This window comes from Oncorhynchus clarkii, chromosome 4 (genome assembly GCF_045791955.1).
Source record: "Oncorhynchus clarkii lewisi isolate Uvic-CL-2024 chromosome 4, UVic_Ocla_1.0, whole genome shotgun sequence".
NCBI classification, from domain to species: Eukaryota; Metazoa; Chordata; class Actinopteri; order Salmoniformes; family Salmonidae; genus Oncorhynchus; species Oncorhynchus clarkii.
In genome coordinates, this window is record NC_092150.1 from 59,652,089 (window position 1) to 59,673,691 (window position 21,603).

Genomic DNA, 21,603 nt, shown 5'->3' on the forward strand with positions numbered 1-21,603 from the left:
AAAAAATGTTAGTTGACATGTCAGTAATTGATAGTCACTCAATTAGCCTAACACGAGAAACTACTGATGCATAACCACATTTTGAAATTGCACCTAGTGTATTCTACTATTCAAACTCTCAACAGTAAGTTGAGACCCCGACTGAGTTCCTAACACTGTTCAATATACATGCTGCGTAACCACAGCATTCCAATAACGCTGCAATGAAAACTAATGGGACTGTAGAAACTGTGGCATTAAAATCCGGGGTGTAAACTACATTTCTATTCAAGTGTTGATTGACAATGGTAATGGACCAATAGTACTGGAGAAACTATGAGAAAACGGACCTCTCTGACGCGGTACTTTACATCGTGACGTTTCGGCACGCATTCTGCAACTCGTTGTATGCAACATGGGCCAGCATCCCTATGGAACGCATTCGACACCTTGGAGGGTCCATGCCCTGACGAATTGAGGGCAAAAGGAAGGGGGTGTGCAATGGCGAACTCAATATTAGGAAGGTGTTCCTAATGTTTGGTATACTCAGTGTGTGTATGTTTATTTATATATATTTCAAATAGGTTTCCATTGCCGAGCTGCCGCACACAAGCCTAAGATCACCATGCGCAATGCCAAGCGCCAGCTGGAGTGGAGTAAAGTTCGCTGCCGCACACACACGCACACACACACACACACACACACAAAAAAATAGTATGTGGATTTGGCTATTTCAGCCACACCCGTTGCTGACTGGAGTATGAAATCGAGAACACAACCCTGCAATCTCCATAGACAAACATTGACAGTAGAATGGCTTCACTGAAGAACTCAGTGACTTTCAACGTGGCACCTTCATAGGATGCCACTTAAGTCAGTTTGTCAAATTTCTGCCCTGCTAGAGCTGCCCCCCGGGCAACTGTAAGTGCTGTTATTGTGAAGTGGAATCGTCTAGGAGCAACAACGGCTCAGTCGCGAAGCGGGTAGGCCACACGCACTCATCAAATAGGTTTCCATTGCCGAGCTGCCGCACACAAGCCTAAGATCACCATGTGCAATGCCAAGCGTCAGCTGGAGTGGAGTAAAGTTCGCTGCCATTGGACTTTTGAGCATTGTAAACGTGCTCTCTGGAGCCCTGACCTCAATTGGAACGCCGACTGCATGTCAGGCCTAATCGCCCAAAATCAGTGCCCGACCTCATTAATGCTCTTGTGGCTGAATGGAAGCAAGTCCCCGCAGCAATGTTCCAACATCTAATGGAAAGCCTTCCCAGAAGAGTGGAGGCTGTTATAGCAGCAAAGAGGGGACCAACTACATATTAATGCCCATGATTTTGCAATGAGATGCTCGATAAGCAGATGACCACATACTTTTGGTCAAGTACGGTATGTATTTTTAATTTGGGTGGGACAGGGAATTGATCCGAGGACCTTCAAAAGGGGGGCCGCCAGTTGCCGATTCCTCTCATAAATGGATAATGGAAACACTTCAACCACTTTTATTTGACACTAGGTTTTTGTAAAAAATAGTTTTTAAATTATTTTTACCGACAGTCAATTGTCACATCTATTTTCTATTAACTTTTTAGAAGTCAACCAAAAATCGCTGGAGAAGTTAATGGAAACATATCTTGACACGAAGACCCTCCACTAGCTAACATACTAGTGAAACATCAAATCTCACAGAGGCTGTAGTTTAGTCGTTTATCGATCCTACCCTCCACTGGTACAAAATTAAGCCCCAGTGTCTGAGGTAAAGTGGCTCTTACCTAGTCAAGTAGGCTTTCCCTTCGACGCCACCAGCCACTGCTAATTCACTAGATAATGTATTACGCTAAAGCTCTTGACGTTAGCGAAACCCAGTTTCTATGGTAACTCGTACTTCCTTGTGTGGCTTTGTCATAAAGTGAACGTCCTCCTCAATTTGCTCACTTCTAGTGTTTACATCCGGCCCATAAATCATCAGACTCCGGCAGATCTTTTATTATGAAGGAAGTTGTACGTGTGTGTTCCAGTCATTTGTAACGGAAGTGTCCGTTCTCTGGCATTTATGGTCCGTTCTGTGTTGTAACAGGCAGTCTGAGGGGCACAATGTGTCTTCTGTTCCTGCAGCAGCCAGTTAGTGCCAGTCTACAGCTCCCTTCCTCCACACCCAGCCCGCTCAGAGCAGCAGCGGCGTACGCAGCCTGGCAGACCCCTGGGGGGGGGGGGGGGGCTGGCTGTCAGGAGAGAGGGGCTGCTCAGTGCATGACACCGTGTCACACACAGCCTGAGCCACAATGGCTGACTCTGTGGCCCACAACGTTAGGTCATGTGTCCCCAATGGAACTATTTCCTATATAGTGCACTCATTTTGACCAGCACCCTGTTTGAAATGGGTGCCCTATAAAGGGAATGGGATATATATATTTTTTTCTCACTGTTTCGCTCTGCCTTGGTGTCTGTGAAGAGGGAGAGGTGAGGGACGTATTTAAATTCAAGGGGGCATTGCCTCACCGTTCGTCCCTCGCCACCTCCCTCCCCTTTTACTCTTGCCTTCAGTCACCCAATGTGGCTCAGTGCTTTGGAATCCTCCCAGAATGTGGCACATGTCAGTGCAGGAAGAATGAACTGACTGTACGTCACCTTGGCATCTCCACTCTTGGATGTTTTAAAACCTTCTTGCAGTGCCTCTATTGGAGACACTAAGGACACATCCCAAATAGCACCCTATTTTCTGTATAGTGCAATACTTTCAAAAGTAGTGGACTAAATAGGGAATTGCGTGCCAATTGAGACGATACCTAAATTGCTGGCCCAGAAGAGGAGATGCCAACAGGTCCCCATGGCCCGCATGAGGGAGCTGGCACGGGCTGTGTGTGTCCCAAATGGCACTCTATCCCCTACATAGTGCCCAGAGCGCTGGTCAAAAGAAGTGCACTATGTAGGGGATAGGCTGCCATTTGGGACGCAATGCTATGTCTGGCTTGGCCTAGTTAGCTACACACATTGCAACCCGCCTGACCCGCCTAAGGTCACCCCACATATGTTCCCCAAACGAACTTCTAAAATATTTGTTAAACATGTACGTTTTTTTCCCCCTGGTGAAGAAATGTTTTAGCCATGTGTGGAATGGGCAAGGTAAAATTGCAGAAGGCTTTTAGCTGGTGCTGTGTTAGGGGCAGGCCAGGAGAATGTAGATCTCAAACTCCAGGCTGCATTCTGCCTTCTCCCTACAGTTTTTACCAGTTAACTCAGCGCCGGGATTGTAGTTCACATGCGCTTTAATGTTTAGAAACGTCAATCATCGCTTGCGATACGGCTTTCGAAAACAACATATGGCACTTATCTTTCATCTGCGAGAAAGATAACCCTTCAAATAAAAAAGTATACACTTTTACTGTAGCAGTTATGCACAGATCCATAAGGCTGTGTGTGTCCATCTGACAACTACACTTCCGTAGTGACGCTTGGAGCACACTAGATGGCGAATTAGCACAGGCGTTCACCTCGTCTTTTGTCTGTTTCCCTTAAACAAGCGCTGTAACATTGGGATATGCCCCGGTGGGAACACTAACCCTATAAAGGTGTGTAGTAATTTAAAGTTTTTAATTTAAAAAAAAATATTTGTATAATATTTATATTCTCACTGATATGAAAGATGCCTTCCTTATGTTTCTAAAACAGTACCGCAAGTGGTGCTTACCAAAACTCCCTCGGTCAGAAGATACCATCGTCACTAGGCGCTAAAACAGTTGGCGTCTCTGAATTGGGTAAGAAGAATGTATCCATGCAGAAGGAGAAAGGATGGCTGGCTGCACCTTTCACTAGCTTTGGTTATCCAAGTAGTCCACTGTGTTTGTTCATAGTTCCATAAACATGAATGCACTGCATAGCTTCAAACTATTCATACACCTTGACCTTTTCCACATTTTGTTGTGTTACAGCCTGAAATGTATTCAATTGACATGTTTAGTCACTGCCCTACACAAATATACCCCATAATGTCAAAAGTTGAATTATGTTTTCGGAATAAATTAAAAGCTGAAATGTCTTAAGTCAAATATTCAACCCCTTTGTTATGGCGAGACTAAATCATTCCAGGAGTAAACATTTGCTTAAGTTGCATGGACTCTCACTCTGTGCAGTAATGGTATTTAACATGATTTTTGAATCACTGCCTCACCTCTACCCCACACATACAATTATCTGTAAGGTCCCTTAATCGGGCAGTGGATTTCAAATATAGATTTAACCACAAAGACCAGGGAGTTTTTCCAATGCCTCGCGAAGAAGGGAACCTATTGGTGGATTGAGTAAGGAAACTCATCAACTACGCTGAACTGCTAGTGCGCTCTCACATACGGAGTCACGCTAACTTGCAATTGCAGTGTGCTTTTGATTCTGAAATAACCCATAGTACTCGCCAGATGTGTTCACCTTAAAAGCACATGCTATGAGTTAAACACACCAGCCTCACATCTCAAGCCCTGCCTATGGGAACATTTAGCTAGCCGTATTGTTTGTCCTGGGCCATGCACGTGTACTGATAATGCATGGTGGCTGTGCTCTGCAGTGGAGGTGCTGACCGACAACCATGGGCCTGAATAGGGGAGGGGCTGCTGCTTGCAGCCAGTCTCCACAGCGCCTCACTAGTTACTCCCAGATCCTGTTTCTGCCGCTCTCTCCAAATAATTCATTGTCCCTTGACGTGTCACTCACTGCTGCATACACCAGGGCTTTTTGAAGCAATGGCGTTCTGAACAGTCAGTATTTGAGTGGCCATTGGGGAAACTTGGGGATTGCTGAAAGAGCACGTTAACAGACTTGGAAAAAGGTTACTGACTTGTATTTTTTAAAAGCAGGCACATTGATCGGAGTCAAAGTAGACTTAATGGGTTTATTTACTTGTGTGTGTGTGTGTGTGTCTCTCCTTTGTGCGTTATTTGGTATTTTAGGCCACATACTTTTTATGTACTTCATTGAACTACTCTTCAACTTTAATGCATTGGAAAGAGAACAGCATGGTGAAATGCTTCAATTGAACAGATTTCAATCCTTTCACGTCCATCTTGTTTTGACAGAGCTTTACGGCCCAGATCAACCAAGTGTTCCCAGCTGAGGATGATGTCAACAAGCATGTGGAAGACAACTGTGAGTTTTATAGCACCAACACTGCTATTGTTTTACAAGAAGTCTCCAGCACAAGGTTTTTATGTTTCTTACCATCACATAAAGTTGCCCTAATGGGCACCTAAGTGCTTTTGCAGCAAGTAATGAACTCAATTTACAACCCTGAAACTGTTACCCCCCCACTGAGGATTTAGGAATGCCATTTTGTGACATTGTGTTTTCCATTTTGATCCATCCTCTTCTTGACAGCTTGTGATTTACTGTTTTTTTCAGGTTCTTTGATGTACTTGAATGAAGCCACTCTACTGAACAACATCCGCGTGCGGTATAGTAAAGACAAAATTTATGTAAGTACTTTTATAACAGACCTATCCTGTATTTACGCTGCCGTTCAAAAGTTTTGGGTCCGGTGCACAACTGAGCAAGAGGACAAGTACATTAGTGTCTAGTTTGCGAAACAGACGCCTCACAAGTCAACTGGCAGCTTCATTCAATTGTACCTGCAAAACACCAGTCTCAGCGTCAACAGTGAAGAGGCAACTCCGGGATGCTGGCCTTTTAGGCAGAGTTGCAAAGAAAAGGCAGTGTCTGACTGGCCAATAAAAATAAAATATTAAGGTCAATGGTCAAACAAACAAAAACTGGACAGAGGAACTCTGCCTAGAAGGCCAACATAACTGCAAAAGGGTTTTCTAATGATCAATTAGACTTCTTAAAATGATCAACTTGGATTAGCTAACAACGTGCCATTGGAACACAGGAGTGATGGTTGCTGATAATGGGCCTCTGTACGCCTATGTAGATATTCCATTAAAAATCAGCTGTTTCCAGCTACAATAGTAATTTACAACATTAACAATGTCTACACTGTATTTCTGATCAATTTGATGTTCTTTTAAATGAACAGGTTTATTTGCTTTTTATTTCAAAAACAAGGACATTTCGAAGTGACCCCAACCTTTTGAACGGTAGTGTGAATCCTACTGTCTTCCCCATCAGTCTTGTTCCAACAGGTTGAACCAGTAGTGGCAAGGCCGATCGAACACTCACTCATTATCATGCTAAAGCCCTGTCGCCTCAGCCACTTCTGTCTCTCTACGCCTGCTGTACTTTACTGCATGTGTGTGTTCCCTCCCTGATGGACGGCGTGACGGTCTTATCGTTGTCACTCTGGGCTGCATGTCCGGTGGCTGATGGGAGCGAGGGCCGTTACATTGACGCGCGCACACACACCGTTATAGCGCGTGTCACTGTAACTACCCTCCCACCCAACAGCCACCTGACAGGCAGCCCAGAGTGACAACGACAAGGCCTTCACACCGTCCATCAGGGAGGGGACACAACACATATACACACACAGACACAGCTAGCGCTTGTCATCAGTCTCCCTGCTGGCCCCTGTGTCTACCCCTTTTGTAATTGGCCAGGGAGCAGAGCAGAGCCTGGGAGCGCTATCCTGTTCCCCACTGAACTTAATTAGGTCCTCTGAGGTGACAGCCAGGCAGGCAGGCAGGGGGACATGGATGCCAGCTGGTGGGGAGAGGAGAGTCATGGGACACTTGTCTTCCAACGGGTGGCATCTAGTGGCTGCAGTGAGAAACTGCCTTGCTGTGTTCTATGGAAGTGTTTGGCTGATATGCAGTGAGACAATTCCTTTTAGCAGTGATGAGACTCATGATTTGTTAGGTACTTGAGGAAAAGCTGGGTGTTATATCAGAAGTATTTACCCCAAAAGCATTTGATGTGTATTGAGCGTTTAACTGAAATGTTGGTCATTTCTTTGCTTTTTAAACAACTGATGTCAGCAAATTAGTTAAATTATTTGAATTCCATGTTCCTTTTTTTTCCCTGTGAGCTCAATGCGCAGTTTCTCTAGAGAGAAATCTGATGAAGCCTGAACTGTGTGAGTTGTGGTTTTCAACATGGCAGAAATAATATGAACTACAATAACCATAATCCATTGCATGCCTACGTGTCCGGTCTGTGTGGGGCAGACATGGAGAGGGAGAAAAGAGACAGAACGTGCTGTTGCTTTGCTTGGTATATCTACCTGAAAATGCATGATTTAAGTGATTTTGATAGTTGGTATTCAGCAGTCAGTATGACTCATCTCTATAGAGATGAGATGCTGATATAGAATGAAGTCATAAAACAAAATAAATGTAATATACATTAAGAAAATATAGTTAAGTGATGTGAATAAATGATGGTTAATAAGTGCCGTTATGGGCAGTCACTACCATCATGGGACTTATTAATTGTTTTATTCTGTGTTACATCATTCAACCCACAATGTATGGTGCATTATATTGTTTTAAAAAATGTACGAAACTGAACCGACCTCAAAAAGCACTAATCGCTCAGCACTTAGTACCGTATCTTGCTTAAAAACTACCTTCTGTGCTAGAGTATTTCTGACTTCAGGTTTCCCTTTGTTTTTTCTCCCAGACGTTTGTAGCCAATATCCTGATTGCGGTGAACCCGTATGTTGACCTCCCAAAGCTCTACGCTCCAGAGACCATTAAACAGTACCATGGGAGGTCCCTGGGCACCCTGCCGCCCCACGTCTACGCTATCGGTGAGTACTAGGGAGGAAGGAACACACAGGCTGCATTCCAAATGGAACTCTCTTCCCTATATAGTGCACTACTTTGATCTAGTCAAAAGCAGTGCGCTATGTAGGGAATAGGGTGCCATTTGGGATGCAGACACACAGCTGTCTCTGTACCACTGTTGGGCTGACAATGCGTTACACTTTCACATCTGTCCACTGGAGGGCAGTCTATAGTAATTTTCACAATACACTTATGCTCTGTCAAATCAAATTTTATTGGTCACATACACATTTAGCAGATGTTATTGCGGTCATAGTGAAATGCTTGTGTTCCTAGCTCCAACGGTGCAGTTATCTAACACATCACAATACACATCTAAAAGTAAAATAAAGGAATTCAGAAATATATAAATATTAGGACGAGCAATGTCTGAGTGGCATTGACTAAAGTTGAATAGAATACAGTATGTGAACATTATTAAAGTAACCAGTGATTCCATGTCTATGTATATAGTACAGCAGCCTCTAAGGTGCAGGATTGAGTAACCGGGTGGTAGCCGGCTAGTGATGGCTATTTAAGTCTGATGTCCTTGAGATAGAAGCTGTTTTTCAGTCCCAGCTTTGATGCACCTGTACTGACCTCTCCTTCTGGATGATGGGGGGGGGGGGGGGGGCAGGACGTGGCTCGGGTGGTTTGATGTCCTTGATCTTTTTGGCCTTCCTGTGTCTTGGCATATTTTCAGTGTGATTTCGTGACCTATTTTCAGTTGACATTCAATGTACAGTTTGACTTTGCTAATGCAGCCATCCATCTTGAGGGTCCCATTTGGATGATGTGGTGTGTGTGTTACTGATGTCAACACTAATCATTTAGAAGTACAAGGAGCATTCATTGTACCTTCTGCATGGCCATTGCAACCGTAGACTTCATTTATGATCCCATTGAGATACTTTTTTTGTGTCACTGAGGTAAAGGAGAGTGTAAATAAACTGTCTAATGGCTGGATGTCTCTTGTCAGCTGACAAGGCCTATAGGGACATGAGGGTGCTGAAGATGAGCCAGTCCATCATCGTGTCCGGGGAATCTGGTGCCGGAAAGACTGAGAACACCAAGTTTGTCCTTCGGTAAAGTCATGACGTTCTCTGTGCATCGTCAACAGACCGGCTGTGTCCCAAATGGCACCCTATTCCTTATGTAGTGCACCATTTATTTTCCAGAACTAGTCAAAAGTAGTGCACTATGTAGGGGAGTAGGGTGCCATTTGGGACGTACCCCAGTCTGATCTGGCAGGCTGTTTCTATTGGTTCGTGTAAAGAAGTGCAGTCAGAATATTCACGTTAACTCTGACATGTTTTTTTTTCTGCCCTGTAGATACTTAACAATGTCCTATGGAACAGGTCAAGATATTGATGAGAGAATAGTTGAAGGTACATCAAAATCTCACTCCCCAGCAGCATGACTTAATACCACACTGTATGGATTTGTGTTTTGATTTCTTTTTATCAATCCCACAGCCAATCCCTTGCTGGAGGCTTTTGGGAATGCTAAAACTGTCAGGAATAATAACAGTAGTCGCTTTGGGAAGTTTGTAGAGATCCACTTCAACGAAAAGGTACAGCAGCAGCAGCACTGTCAACAGACAACACCATGATAAGTGTTTTAAATACTATTTGAAATTGTTAAAATACTTTTGAGCGTTTGCTTTGGCTACGTCTGCTGCTAATTGAACCGGTGTTGTCTGGTCAGAATACTGTGGTGGGAGGCTTTGTGTCCCACTACCTGCTGGAGAAGTCCAGGATCTGCCAGCAGAGCCAGGAAGAGAGGAACTATCACATCTTCTACCGGCTGTGTGCCGGAGCCTCAGAGGACATCAGGACCAAGTTCCATCTGGAATCCCCAGATGCCTTCAGGGTAAGTGGGGCCTATCGGCCGGCCTAAAACTCACTCACCTTTCGCTAGCTCCTTGGAGCCGTGTGCGCTCAAGAAAATCAACCTGAATTAAGGCGCTCCGCAGAATCGCTGATCTACAAATCATCTTGCATCTCAAATAACGAGTCATCGTGCGATTGAGATTCGTGAACCGGCGCAGCTCCTTGCTAAGGGCGATCCCCTCAAACACACTACTTGACCCTCGTATCAGTGTGAGGGAGTGAGGACTCAGCTCCTCCACCTCAAGCAGTCAGCTCAACGTTAATATTAAGGAAACTCACGTTTTGGTGCTTAGGATTGACATTTTCATAGCATCATTTTATGTTAAGTCACGATACTTGTTTGGATACATTTTTATTGTTGCGCCGTACCTCTAAGACCACTAGATGGCAGTCTCAGCCATCCTTAAAGAAGGGCTTATTTTCTTGCCATAAACTTCACAAATATAACAATCAATTTCATTGCGCTTTAATTAAACGAAAGCCAATTCTGTTATAGTCAGTTGTCAGATTATTTGAGAAGTTGTACAAACTCTCTTCCTGCCTTGTCCATTATCGTTCAGCCTTTATTAAAATTCCCTGTCTGGTTTCCCTCAGACTCAGTGTTATCGACACCCAATTCTGCTGTTATTAGCTGGCAGTTGTTTAGAGAAGTTGTACTAACTCCGTGCCCGCCATTTCTGTCCGTCATTGGTCTAAAGATCCATGTCAGGGGGATGAGATTCTTTTAAGACACCCCATTATGTTAACTGGCAGGTTTTTAAGGAAGTTGTACAAACTCCCCTCCTGCTTTGTCCAATATTGGTCCCCTCTTTTAAAGTTCCCCGCCAGGGCTCTTTAGGCCCGGTGGTTCCCAACCTTTTCCGTTCTGAGGACCACCAAATTGTGATCAACTGCGCCACATTTCTTCAAATTGACCACCAAGATATTTTATCAGGGAATGTAATAGATTAAATACATTATTATTGTTATTATTATTACTATTATTATTATTATTATTATTATTATTACTATTATTATTAACAATTGTCATTGTAGAAATTAATGTCAAATTGCAGAATAGCATTAATACTCCAAAAAATGGTGAACTACCTGCACACCCCTGCAGACCACCAGTAGTTGTTCAGGAAGATGAAGTGCTTTGACTCCACCTCCTGACAGGAACATCATCCACTATAATGGAGATAGTCAAACTAGGGGATGCAGTGAAATCTCAACTTGGACATTACTATTGACCGTTGGCAATTATATCGAATTATCAGCACCCAGACAACCCATGTGCTCTCTGTTTCACATCCAGTGCAGATTAGCATTGCATGGAATTGAAACAGAGTTTGAGCAGCTAGACAGGAAGGAAGTTGCAGGGAAAAGAAAGGATTTCAGTACCTTCAACATCACTTGCTGCAGACACATCATTTCAGCGTGGCTCCAAAGGTAGCCTACATCTCCCCTCTCTTCAGCTGGGCATCACTTTAATGTCAGAATTTTCTTCAGCCTCCTCTCATTTGTGTCATTTTAAGTACTGCTTTTGGCCATAGTTTCCCTGTATTTCTGTGATTTATCTCCCCTGCGAAGCATTCTGGGCAGTAAGCCAGGTACTTCTGCTCGACCGTGGTCCCTTGCTTCCTCGAATAGTCTTCTGTCCTACCATTTTTCTGATGATCTGGAAACGGAAAATGACATTTTATGTATTGATCACAACAATTACTTTTGTGCACAGCAGAGACCCAGTGGGGTTAGCAGCAGGGCTGTGTGGAGCTTTGTAAGATGTCTGTTATGTTCTATAGCCTTGTGTTGTGTTACTGAATATGCCCTGTCTGGAGTGTAGAGCACAGGGCTGGGAAGAGAAGGAGCGCGACATGTACAATCCTCCTCAAGGCCTATCTCTGTAATTAAAGTCTTTGTTCCGTTCCATCTGGCCAGCTGAAAATGACTCGTCTCCTACAAACAAGATAAGCAACCGGGTTCTGTTTTGTTATTCTCTCCTACCCACCTGGGACACTGTCGTCGCGCTCATCAGGCCCTATCTCTAGTGACAGGCAGGAAGGGAGCAAGCGACTGAGAAGTCATTAAAAGTCGCACAAAGGCAATTACGGAGAGGAATAACGTATTTTGTGCCAAATACACTCTTTGCCATGAACAAATGGTGAATGATCAAGACCCAAGTAAACAGCAAATCCGCTCACAGCGAAGTGTAATCCATCATGTGGAACGCCTGTGCAGGCCACACAGACTTTACATGGAAATAGAGAGACAGTGATGTGGAAATACAATCGCTACGTTTTGTTGCCTTCACATGAACCCTCAAAAGGGAATAACATTAGTTATTTATTTTTTTGTCCTACTCCACATTTTCAAAGTTGAGCTACAATTATCAAAACGTTTCCAATTAAATAAAAAAATAAAAAATGTAGTTATTGCTCAATGCTTCACTCACCAGAGTTGATGCTTGGTGGAAGCACCTTTCGTAACCATTACAGCTGTAATCGTTTTTTTATGAACATCTACTAACTTTGCACAACTCTCAGGGCAGCATTTGTTTTTGTCAAAATTGCTCAAGGTCAATCCATTTGGCTGAGTCATTGATGGACAACAATATTCAAACCTTTTTTTAAGTCTGTTCTGAGGCAGGACCACTCGGACTCTCAACACCTCATGGAAAGCCATTCTTGTGTGTTTTTTTTTTATTTATTTTTTTACTATTTTCTGCATTGTAGAATAATGGTCAAGAAATCAAAACTATGAAATAAAACATGGAATTATGTAGTATCCAAAAAAGTGTGATAAAACAAATCAAAATATATATTTTATCTAAATTCTTCAAACTAGCCACCCTTTTCCATGATGACAGCTTTGCGCACTCTCCCAACCAGCTTCATGATGTAGTCACCTGAAATGCATTTTGATTAACAAGTGTGCCTTGTTAAAAGAATTTATGGAATTTCTTTCCTTAATGTGTTTGAGCCAATCAGTTGTGTTGTGACAAGGTAGGGGTGGTATACAGAATATAGCCCTATTTGGTAAAAGACCAAGTCCGTATTACGGAAAAAACAGCTCAAATAAGCAAAGACAAATGACAGTCCATCATTACTTTAAGACATGAAGGTCACTCAATACAGAAAATATCAAGAACTTTTAACATTTCTTCAAGTGCAGTCATAAAAACCATCAAGCGCTATGATGAAACTGGCTCTGAGGATCGCCACAGGAAAGGAAGACCCAGAAAGGAAGACCCAGAGTTACCTCTGCTGCAGAGGATAAGTTCATTAGTCACCAATCTCAGAAATTTCAGGCCAAATAAATGCTTCACAGGGTTCAAGTAAGAGACATCTCAACATCGACTGTTACGAGGAGACTGTGTCAATCAGGCCTTTTGTGGTTGCTGCAAAGAAACCACTACTAAAGGACACCAATAATAAGAAGAGACTTGCTTGGGCCAAGAAACACGAGCAATGGATATTAGACCGGTGAAAATCTGTCCTTTGGTCTTAGTCCAAATGTTTGATTTTTGGTTCCAACCTCCGTGTCTTTGTGAGACGCAGAGTAGGTGAACAGATCTCCCTCCGCATGTGTGGTTCCCACTGTGAAGCATGGAGGATGTGGTGTGGGGGTGCTTTGCTGGTGACAATGTCTGTGATTTATTTAGAATTCAAGGCACACTTAACCAGCATGGCTACTACAGCATTCTGCAGCGATACACAATCCCATCTGGTTTGGGCTTAGTGGGACCAACAGGACAATGACCCAACACCTCCAGGCTGTGTAAGGGCTATTTGCCCAAGGAGGAGAGCGATGGAGGGCCTACACAATCACCCGACCTCAACCCAATTTGAGATGGTTTGGGATGAGTTGGACCGCAGAGTGAAGGGAAAGCAGCCAACAAGTGCTCAGCATATGTGGGAACTCCTTCAAGACTGTTGGAAAAGCATTCCCTGTGAAGCTGGTTGAGAGAATACCGTGTGCAAAGCTGTCAAGGCAAAGGGTGGCTACTTTGAATAATCTAAAATATAAAACATGTTTTAATTTAACATTTGTTTTTTGGTTACTACATGATTCCATATGTATTATTTCATTAATGAGTAGGTGTGTCAACTTTGGACTGGTACTGTGTGTAATTTTTAAAATTGTATTGTTCCAATAACAAATCAAACTCTATCCCAGGGTTAGCTTTTCAGAAGACTAAGGCAGGTTTTCCTCAAACTTTTTACCTGGGCTTTGCTCCTTTACATATTTTATCCTGACAAATGTTCCATTCCTTGCCAGTGACAAGCATATGCATGACATGATGCTGCCACCACACTACTTGAAAATACAGAGCGTTTCACTCTGTTTTGTTGTACATGATTTGACCCAAGACTGTTGTTTTTAATGAAGTAAATGTCTTTGCAGTATTACTTAACAGCCTTGTTGCAAACAGAATGGATGATTTGGAGCAGAGTGTTAAAAATTAAAAAGAGACTTCATTATGCGTATGCCGATCTCCTGCAGGGACTGGGGAGTTTGTTAGGATAAAAGTAAACATGAAAGTAGCAAAAAAAAAAAAAAAAAAAGTTAGAGGAAACCCTGCCTCAGTCTTCTGAAAACCTAAACCTGGGATCGAGTCCAATTTTTCAGCTGGACAATTACACACATTTTTCATGCTAAAGACATACCAGACTGGCTTTCCAATATGTGTTGAGTTTTCCTGATTGGTCCTGTCTCAGGCTTGACTTTCAGAGACAATGATTGAATGGTTCTGTCATCAATGACACCCAACCAAACTTACTGAGCTTGAGCAATTTTGACAAGAATGATGTATATATGTTGTGCAAAGATTCTTATTCAAAATACTTTTCATTTTTCAAATGTGGAGTAGGTTGTGTACATCAGTAGGAACAAAAATCTAATTTTAAAATCTTTTAATGTCATTTTAAGGCAGTGAAATGTGAAGATTGTGCAAGGGGTGTATAGACTTCTACTAGGCACTGTATTACTTACCAATGACTTTCAAAAGTCATAGTTTCCCATATTACTGCTAATGCATTGTTTGATGTGTTGACAAACCATCCTGTACCAAGGTTGATGGGATATTCAATAGATTTAGGGCCAGTTTTAACTATACTGAACAAAAATATAAACGCGACATGTAAAGTGTTGGTCCAATGTTTCATGAGCTGAAATAAAAGATCCCAGAAATGTTCCATACGCACAAAGATTTCTCTCAAATTGAGCGCATATGTGTTTACATCCCTGTTAGTGAGCTTTTCTCCTTTGCCAAGATAATACATCCACCTGACGTGTGGCATAAAAAAAATCTGATTAAACGGCATTATCATAACACAGGTGCACCTTGTGCTGGGGCCAATAAATGGCCACTAAAATGTGCTGTTTTGTCACAACACCACAGATGTCTCAAGTTTTGAGGGAGCATGCAATTGGAATGTTAACTGCAGGAATGTCCACCAGAGCTGTTGCCAGAGAATTTAATATTCATATCTCTACCATAAGCCAACTCCAGCGTCGTTTTAGAGAATTTGTCAGTACATCCAACTGGCTTCACAAAAGCAGATCACATGTAACCATGCCAGCCCAGGACCTCCACATCCGGCTTCTTTACTTGCGGGGTCGTCTGAGAGGGTGCTGAGGCGTGTTTCTGTCTGTAATATATCCCTTTGTAGGGAAAAACTAATTCTGATTGGCTGGGCCTGGTTCCAAACTGGAACCCTCCAAGGCCCACCCATGGCTCGGCTGGGCTGCGCCCCTGCCCAGTCATTTTAAATCCATAAATTAGGGCCTAATTTTATTTTAATTGGCTGATTTCCTTATGAACTGTGACTCACTAAAATCTTTGAAATTGTTGCATATATATCATACGGCAGTATCTTGATCCATGCAATCTTCTGTTGATTGTTATATTTCTCTGTGTTGCAGTATTTGAACAGAGGATGCACTCGCTTCTTTGCAAACAAGGACACAGACAAACAGATCCTTCAGAACCGCAAGAGCCCAGAGGTACAGTGCATGTCTTAATCTCTTTCTCTCCTTCATGTACCTTCCATATTGATTGTCTTTAGCTACTCTGGGTATTCCCAGATATCTGGACAACCACAAAGGAAAATCCTCACACTGATGCTTAGTTTTTGGCTGTCTAATGACAGATGGTTTGTCATCTCCAGAACTAACTGGAAATGCACTTAGGCACGACTGTCTGTGCTGAGAGAAAATAACAGAACGTACTCTTTCATCCCGATCTTGCTCGCTGAATCTGTCACAATGTCTTTTTACCTTTTACTAAACGACCTGCTCAGTCAAATAACGATCATTGTTCTTGGTCTGCGGATGCAATGATGTAGTGACTCTCTTTTTTAAAATGTTTTTATTTTAACTGAACGAGACACTTGAATATATTATTTTACAAGTTTTAGAACTCCCACCAGTTGCCTACAAATTGTTTTATTTTATTTGTATCACTTTATCTGAGATGTGATGCAAACAATTTAATTAAGAAAGGAGCCAATGAGATGAGCACCCATTTGAATAGATGAAAGTACCGTATCAATGAGAATTCTTTATGCTCAGTCAAAATGAGTTCCTTGCTTTGCCTTCTCCCTTTGATTAATTATGCATAAGTTCTCCATTATTGCAACACCCCTTCAGGACTCACAAGTGTAATGAATGTATTATTGTTATTATGAAATGCCCTGTACAACAGTATGCCTCTCTTACTCTCCCCTTGAGGGACATTGATGATTAATCCATTCTATGTAGTCAGGGACATCAGTGGGAGAAAATAGCGTGGCTATGAGGTGTGGACGTTTTCAATCCGATTAATATCATGTTTTGTAATTGTGCTGCTGATGCCGTATGTTTTACTAGAGGTTATACTACCATGTAGGTTAAAACCATACAATTTAGTATGACTTCCATTTCTATAGTTAAAACTACACAGTAAGCAAACAAATTGAGTACTTTTTGGGCTGAGTTTTTCAGCGTCTGTTTTACCTAAGCAGATGGTTTTCAGATGACTCTTTTAGACGGGTAGGAACAGTATATGTAGGTGATACCTTTGGCCCCTTTTTAGGTTCACACCAGGAGAAGGCAGTCTCCAGAGAGGTGTGTAAGCTTGTTATATGATCATGGAGGATTGTACCTTTTTGATCACAGGAAGCACCTGTTCATGAGAAATGCTGGGTTTGGCCTATTAGAGAGAATCATGTTGTGACCGATGCTGAATAAGGCCTTTATGCTCATTGTTTGTGTTCCAAATGGCACCCTATTCACCGTGAGGCCTGGTCAAAAGTAGTGCACTAACTAGGCAATAGGGTGCTATTTGGGACGGACCCCTCGTTTTATACTATGTTTACTGTCACTGTTGTTGATCAAGGTTGTATGTCTCTTTGCACTGCTTCTGCTCTATATAATACAGGATGATCAGGTGATTATAGATTCAGTGCTGTTACAAGGATTATTTATTTTATATTTTATGATGATGTGAATTTTGGAGTTTTGTTTTTTGTGTTTGGGTTCACATTGGTGCTGAGTGTGGTGGATTCCTTGCATGCTTTCTCTCTAAGTGCATGATGGGATTTTTCTCTGGAGTGTAAGACCTGAGGTCAAAAGGACCACATATTTTGTGTCCAGCGTAAAGTTGGACCAGAATGTCAGAGTACAATGGGTTTTTTAATGGCGTAGTCGAGGACTACAGATGCAATGTAGCTATTAGCGAAATCTGGTGGGACGCATCATTTGAGTGCTCTGAGACGTATTTTTTTGTTGTGCATCGTCCCTGCCAAATAAACCTAAATAAATAAACTGGCACTCGGGGCAATATTATCCTTCTATTTGATATCCAAAAGTTACTGGAAAGTTTGGAGCCAAGGAACTTTTACTCGGTACATGAAATGCAGCCAAGCAGCTACTGTATAATTGGGAATGAAGTGTTCAAATGTGCTTTTAATAAACTGCTTGGTTTCCATTATTGTAATGGCTTGCGTTTCATATCACCTTAGGCCATCAATTTTACTGTAGAGAAGAATAAACTGCTCTTACACACTCCTATCACTCCTATAACTTATGGTTGTTGTTTACAAGGCCATGTCTGCTCTGTACTGTTGTATGCAGAAACGTATTACTCATTGCCTTCGAGTTCATTCGTAAACCAGTGCAACCACCTTCAGTTACAGAATGTCAGTTTATTGCTTTCATGAAAACAAAATTCAAGAGTGTTAAGTTGAATGATGAGATGGATTCGTACGAGTGTCTCATTAGCCACAAACCCATTCAAATGTACGTCATTTAAAAAAAACGGTTTTATATTAGGGAAGCCCAATTATCATGAAAGCCATTTATCTGCCATTCTAATCTGGTGTTTGAAGCTACTGGATGTTGTTATTGCAATGCCAGTATACCATTGTACTGTAACATTCTTCTTTGTGTTGCTGGTTTTCCAGGTGTGGGCTCTACCTTACTATCCTTGCTCCTCTTCCTACCGCAGCGAGCAGGAGATGTTATGTACTTTGTCTTCCATGCAGGTTTAATGTGCTAATTCCATTTAAAAAATCAGCCCAATTAGCTTAAAGTCCAATAGCATTGCCTCATCTCGGATCTAAACAAAAAGTCGTGCCAGTAAGGGAGATGGATGGTATTTTTTATTACTTTATGGGGTAATATGTTTTGTGTGTCATTTTATTGACGTTGGGGCACACCATTAACACTGCTACAATGCAAGCCTTCAATCTTTGAGACAGTACCCCTTCTGTAAAGAGCTTGTGACCCATCCTCTCCCCGTGGTTCCTCAGCACCTGAAAGCTGGGCCCCTGAAGGACCCTCTGCTGGACGACCAGGGGGACTTCAACAGGATGTGCGGGGCCATGAAGAAGATCGGCCTGGATGACACGGAAAAGCTGGACCTGTTCAGAGTGGTGGCCGGGGTTTTGCACTTAGGCAACATTGACTTTGAGGAGGCAGGGAGCACATCAGGTGAGCAGGGTGTCTGTCGGTCTTTGTCCGTCTCTTTGTCTGTCTGACTGTCCTTTTTCTCTCTCACACACTCTCACTTTGTCTCTCACTTGTTCACGGCTCACTATAGTTTCCACATCAGGTGAGCAGGGTCTCGGTCTCTCTCTCCCTCCCTCTCTTCCGCTCAGCGCTCACTATAGTTTCCACGTCATGTGAGCCGGGTCTCGCGCTCGCTCTCACTGACTCCTCATTCTTTCAATAGTTTTTTTTGCATGCTTGTTTGCAAGCTTTCTTAACAGATGGCTGGCTTATAAGATGTCAGAGTATATCACCCCACTCACTATTTGGTACACTAACCGACAACAAAGACACAGCTGTCTCTCTTTCAGTGCAGTGACAATATGAGTAAAGCACCAGGGCACAGGACAGGATGTCTAAGGGATGCTGAGGAAGTGGTAGCGTTTTGTCAGAGCTGGCAGATACCTTTTTGCATTTTCCTCATTTGTGGGGTGTTGCCTCAATAAGTCATCTGTCTAGTCCAGGTATGGGACATTTTGATGGGGGGGTGGGACACAAAAAAATCTGAACTCATCATGAGGGGCCGCGACCAGAAAAACAAATCTTATTTTGTGTCCTTGCAGTAGGTGCGCCATTTTTCTGTTGTCCCCAGGAAACTCTGCTCTGTGATCAATTACTTTAATCTTCAGCTTTCTTCTAAAGGCCCACGTGGCCTCTTGTTGTAGTCTGAAATGTATTTTATTCACTATCAAAGAGCCACCGACACGAGGGCACTTGGGACTTGTCATTGTCATTCTCCTCCCATTAATTTATTATTGATACAAAGCCATTGGATTAATTGATGAAATGTTTCACATGTCTCTTTGTGAGTGTCGCTCTTTGTAAGTCCCCAACGGTTATAATAATATCATACAGAATAATCTGATAGATTTTTATTATTGTTGTTAGGGCAAGTATATTCTTTCATTTGGCAAGGCTGATTCATTACGATGTGAATGTCTTAGGCTCTCCTCCACCCACTGACTTCACATTACACAACATGCTGTTTCCGACGACCCAGAGGAAGGTCACACTTTGAGAATAGACCATTCCTTTTGAACATCAGAGTGAAACTCGAACGTACTGCCTTTCAATTCTCTTTTTCCCCCCTCTGTGAGAGTGAGAGCGGCACAGCACGGCAGCATTTAAAACGAGTAGTTTGTACTCAGCGGGAGTCTCCCGTGGCGCGTTTTTACAGTGACCTGAAGCAAAGAGTCCAGTCAGAGAAGATGATGATCATGAGGATAGGAACCGTCCTGCTGCTCCCTGTCCCTGACATGAAACACAGGATATCCTGCCTCAGCTCCTTTTGAGAGAAGGGCTGTCTCCCTTATCTCCCTTTTTCCATCGTCACCACCAAACTGTACCCCTTATCCCCTCCTTCCCGTGTCGCCCCAGCCAAACATCCCCCTTATCACCTGCTTCCTGTCACCCCTAAAATGTCCCCCTTCTTCCTGTCACCCTTAAACAGTTCCCATTATCCCCTCCTTTGTCTCCTCCCGAAACTGTTCTCCTTATCCTGTGTCGCACTTGAACTAGCCATTTTAGCTCATTACTTTCCCACTCACCTGCTTATTGTCAATCTACAGACTGTATGCCAGAATGTGATATAACCAAAGATTGTTGGGTGTCAGTTACAGGAAAGCCACACACAAACCACGCCATATAATTTTGAAAACCTGTTTTTGGCAATTTCAATTTCTCAATTTGGACAAAAAGGAAGTATGTTTTAGAAATGTCAGTTTCCAGTTGCATGTGGTTCTACAAAAAAAACATACATTCTGAAAGATATTAATAAATCCATGTTTTGTGTTCATTGAGATGTGCCTCTTGCGTGCCTGTAGATCTTTGTTTTGGTCGCACTGTGTCATCTTCTACACGTGGCCGCGTCGCATAGAAACGACTAGTACCTGTGAAGATGCTGGGAAATGTTAGATTTGGGAAGCTAAAATGGCGAGGAACCTCCTTGCTGGTTTTTGTAGGACCACCTGCAACTGGAAACGGCCATTTATAAGAGAATGAAGACAGTACCGCCAAGAAATGGTTAGCTGAAAAATCTATGGCGGCGGTTTGTACGGGGCTTTCCTGTAATGTCCAGAAAATGGACACCAAAAACCTTGTGGTTATATCACGTTGGCGTAAAATCTGTAGCTACCTCTTGTCCAACCCTGGCACGGTTGGAGACTAATGAAATGCATAGCGTTAGGCAGTGATGGGGTGCTATGGTTCAGGAATAATGAAGCCTGTTTCATTGTGAAATAGATTGGCAAAAAGGTTACGTCTGTGCTGATAAATCATGCGAGATTGTTTTTGTAGGCTTTGTCCTAATACAATTGAGACCAGATTAGGGTGAAGCTGGATTGCTGTATGTAGCTAGTTCTTTTTTTTTTTTAAACGCAATAGTCCCGCAGCTAGCAAGAGTATCAGACTTTGATCGTGCTGTTTCCTTATTGACGGTCTGTCAGAATCAATGACTCTATGGCCGGAATGGATGTTAAGTATCGATATGGGCAGTATTGAACTGCAATCCATGTCATATGTCAAGACCGTGCTGTAATGTACAATATGTGCAATCACTGTATGCATCTTTACCCAGGGTCAGAGTTTACTCAGTCTTCAATAAAATCACTGACATTCTTCCTAACCGCCAACATCATTCTACACGTCATCCTTACAACGTTGCTAACAACCTTACTGGCTACTTACAACGTAACCACTCCGTATGTCTGGCCCACCAGGTGGCTGCACCATAAAGAACCAGTCAAGCCAGACTGTGGAGTACTGTGCTGAGCTGCTGGGTCTGGAAGAGTCGGACCTGCGAGTCAGCCTCACCTCCAGGGTCATGCTCACCACAGCAGGGGGCGCCAAAGGAACAGTTATCAAGTAAGTCACCATATAATGACTTTTTGAACATTATTATTACATACAGTACCAGTCAAAAGTTTGGACACATGTACTCATTCAAGGGTTTTCCTTTATTTTTTAAAACTAATTTCTACATTGTGGAATAATAGTGAAGACATCAAAACTATGACA

At 42.7% G+C, this 21,603-nt stretch overlaps 1 protein-coding gene across 10 annotated transcripts in view; it reads left to right on the forward strand.

Annotated features, from left to right (window-relative positions):
• The window catches only part of LOC139407019 (unconventional myosin-VI-like), a 94,342-nt gene that overhangs the window by 21,766 nt on the left and 50,973 nt on the right, over positions 1–21,603 (forward strand). For all 10 annotated transcript variants that reach the window (XM_071150277.1, XM_071150276.1, XM_071150278.1 and 7 more), the window contains exons 3-12: positions 5,042–5,111; positions 5,364–5,437; positions 7,539–7,668; positions 8,664–8,769; positions 9,017–9,072; positions 9,160–9,257; positions 9,392–9,556; positions 15,484–15,564; positions 18,351–18,531; positions 21,306–21,450. In XM_071150277.1, coding sequence (XP_071006378.1) covers positions 5,042–5,111; positions 5,364–5,437; positions 7,539–7,668; positions 8,664–8,769; positions 9,017–9,072; positions 9,160–9,257; positions 9,392–9,556; positions 15,484–15,564; positions 18,351–18,531; positions 21,306–21,450 — 1,106 coding nt within the window. The remainder of the gene's footprint in view (positions 1–5,041; positions 5,112–5,363; positions 5,438–7,538; positions 7,669–8,663; positions 8,770–9,016; positions 9,073–9,159; positions 9,258–9,391; positions 9,557–15,483; positions 15,565–18,350; positions 18,532–21,305; positions 21,451–21,603) is intronic.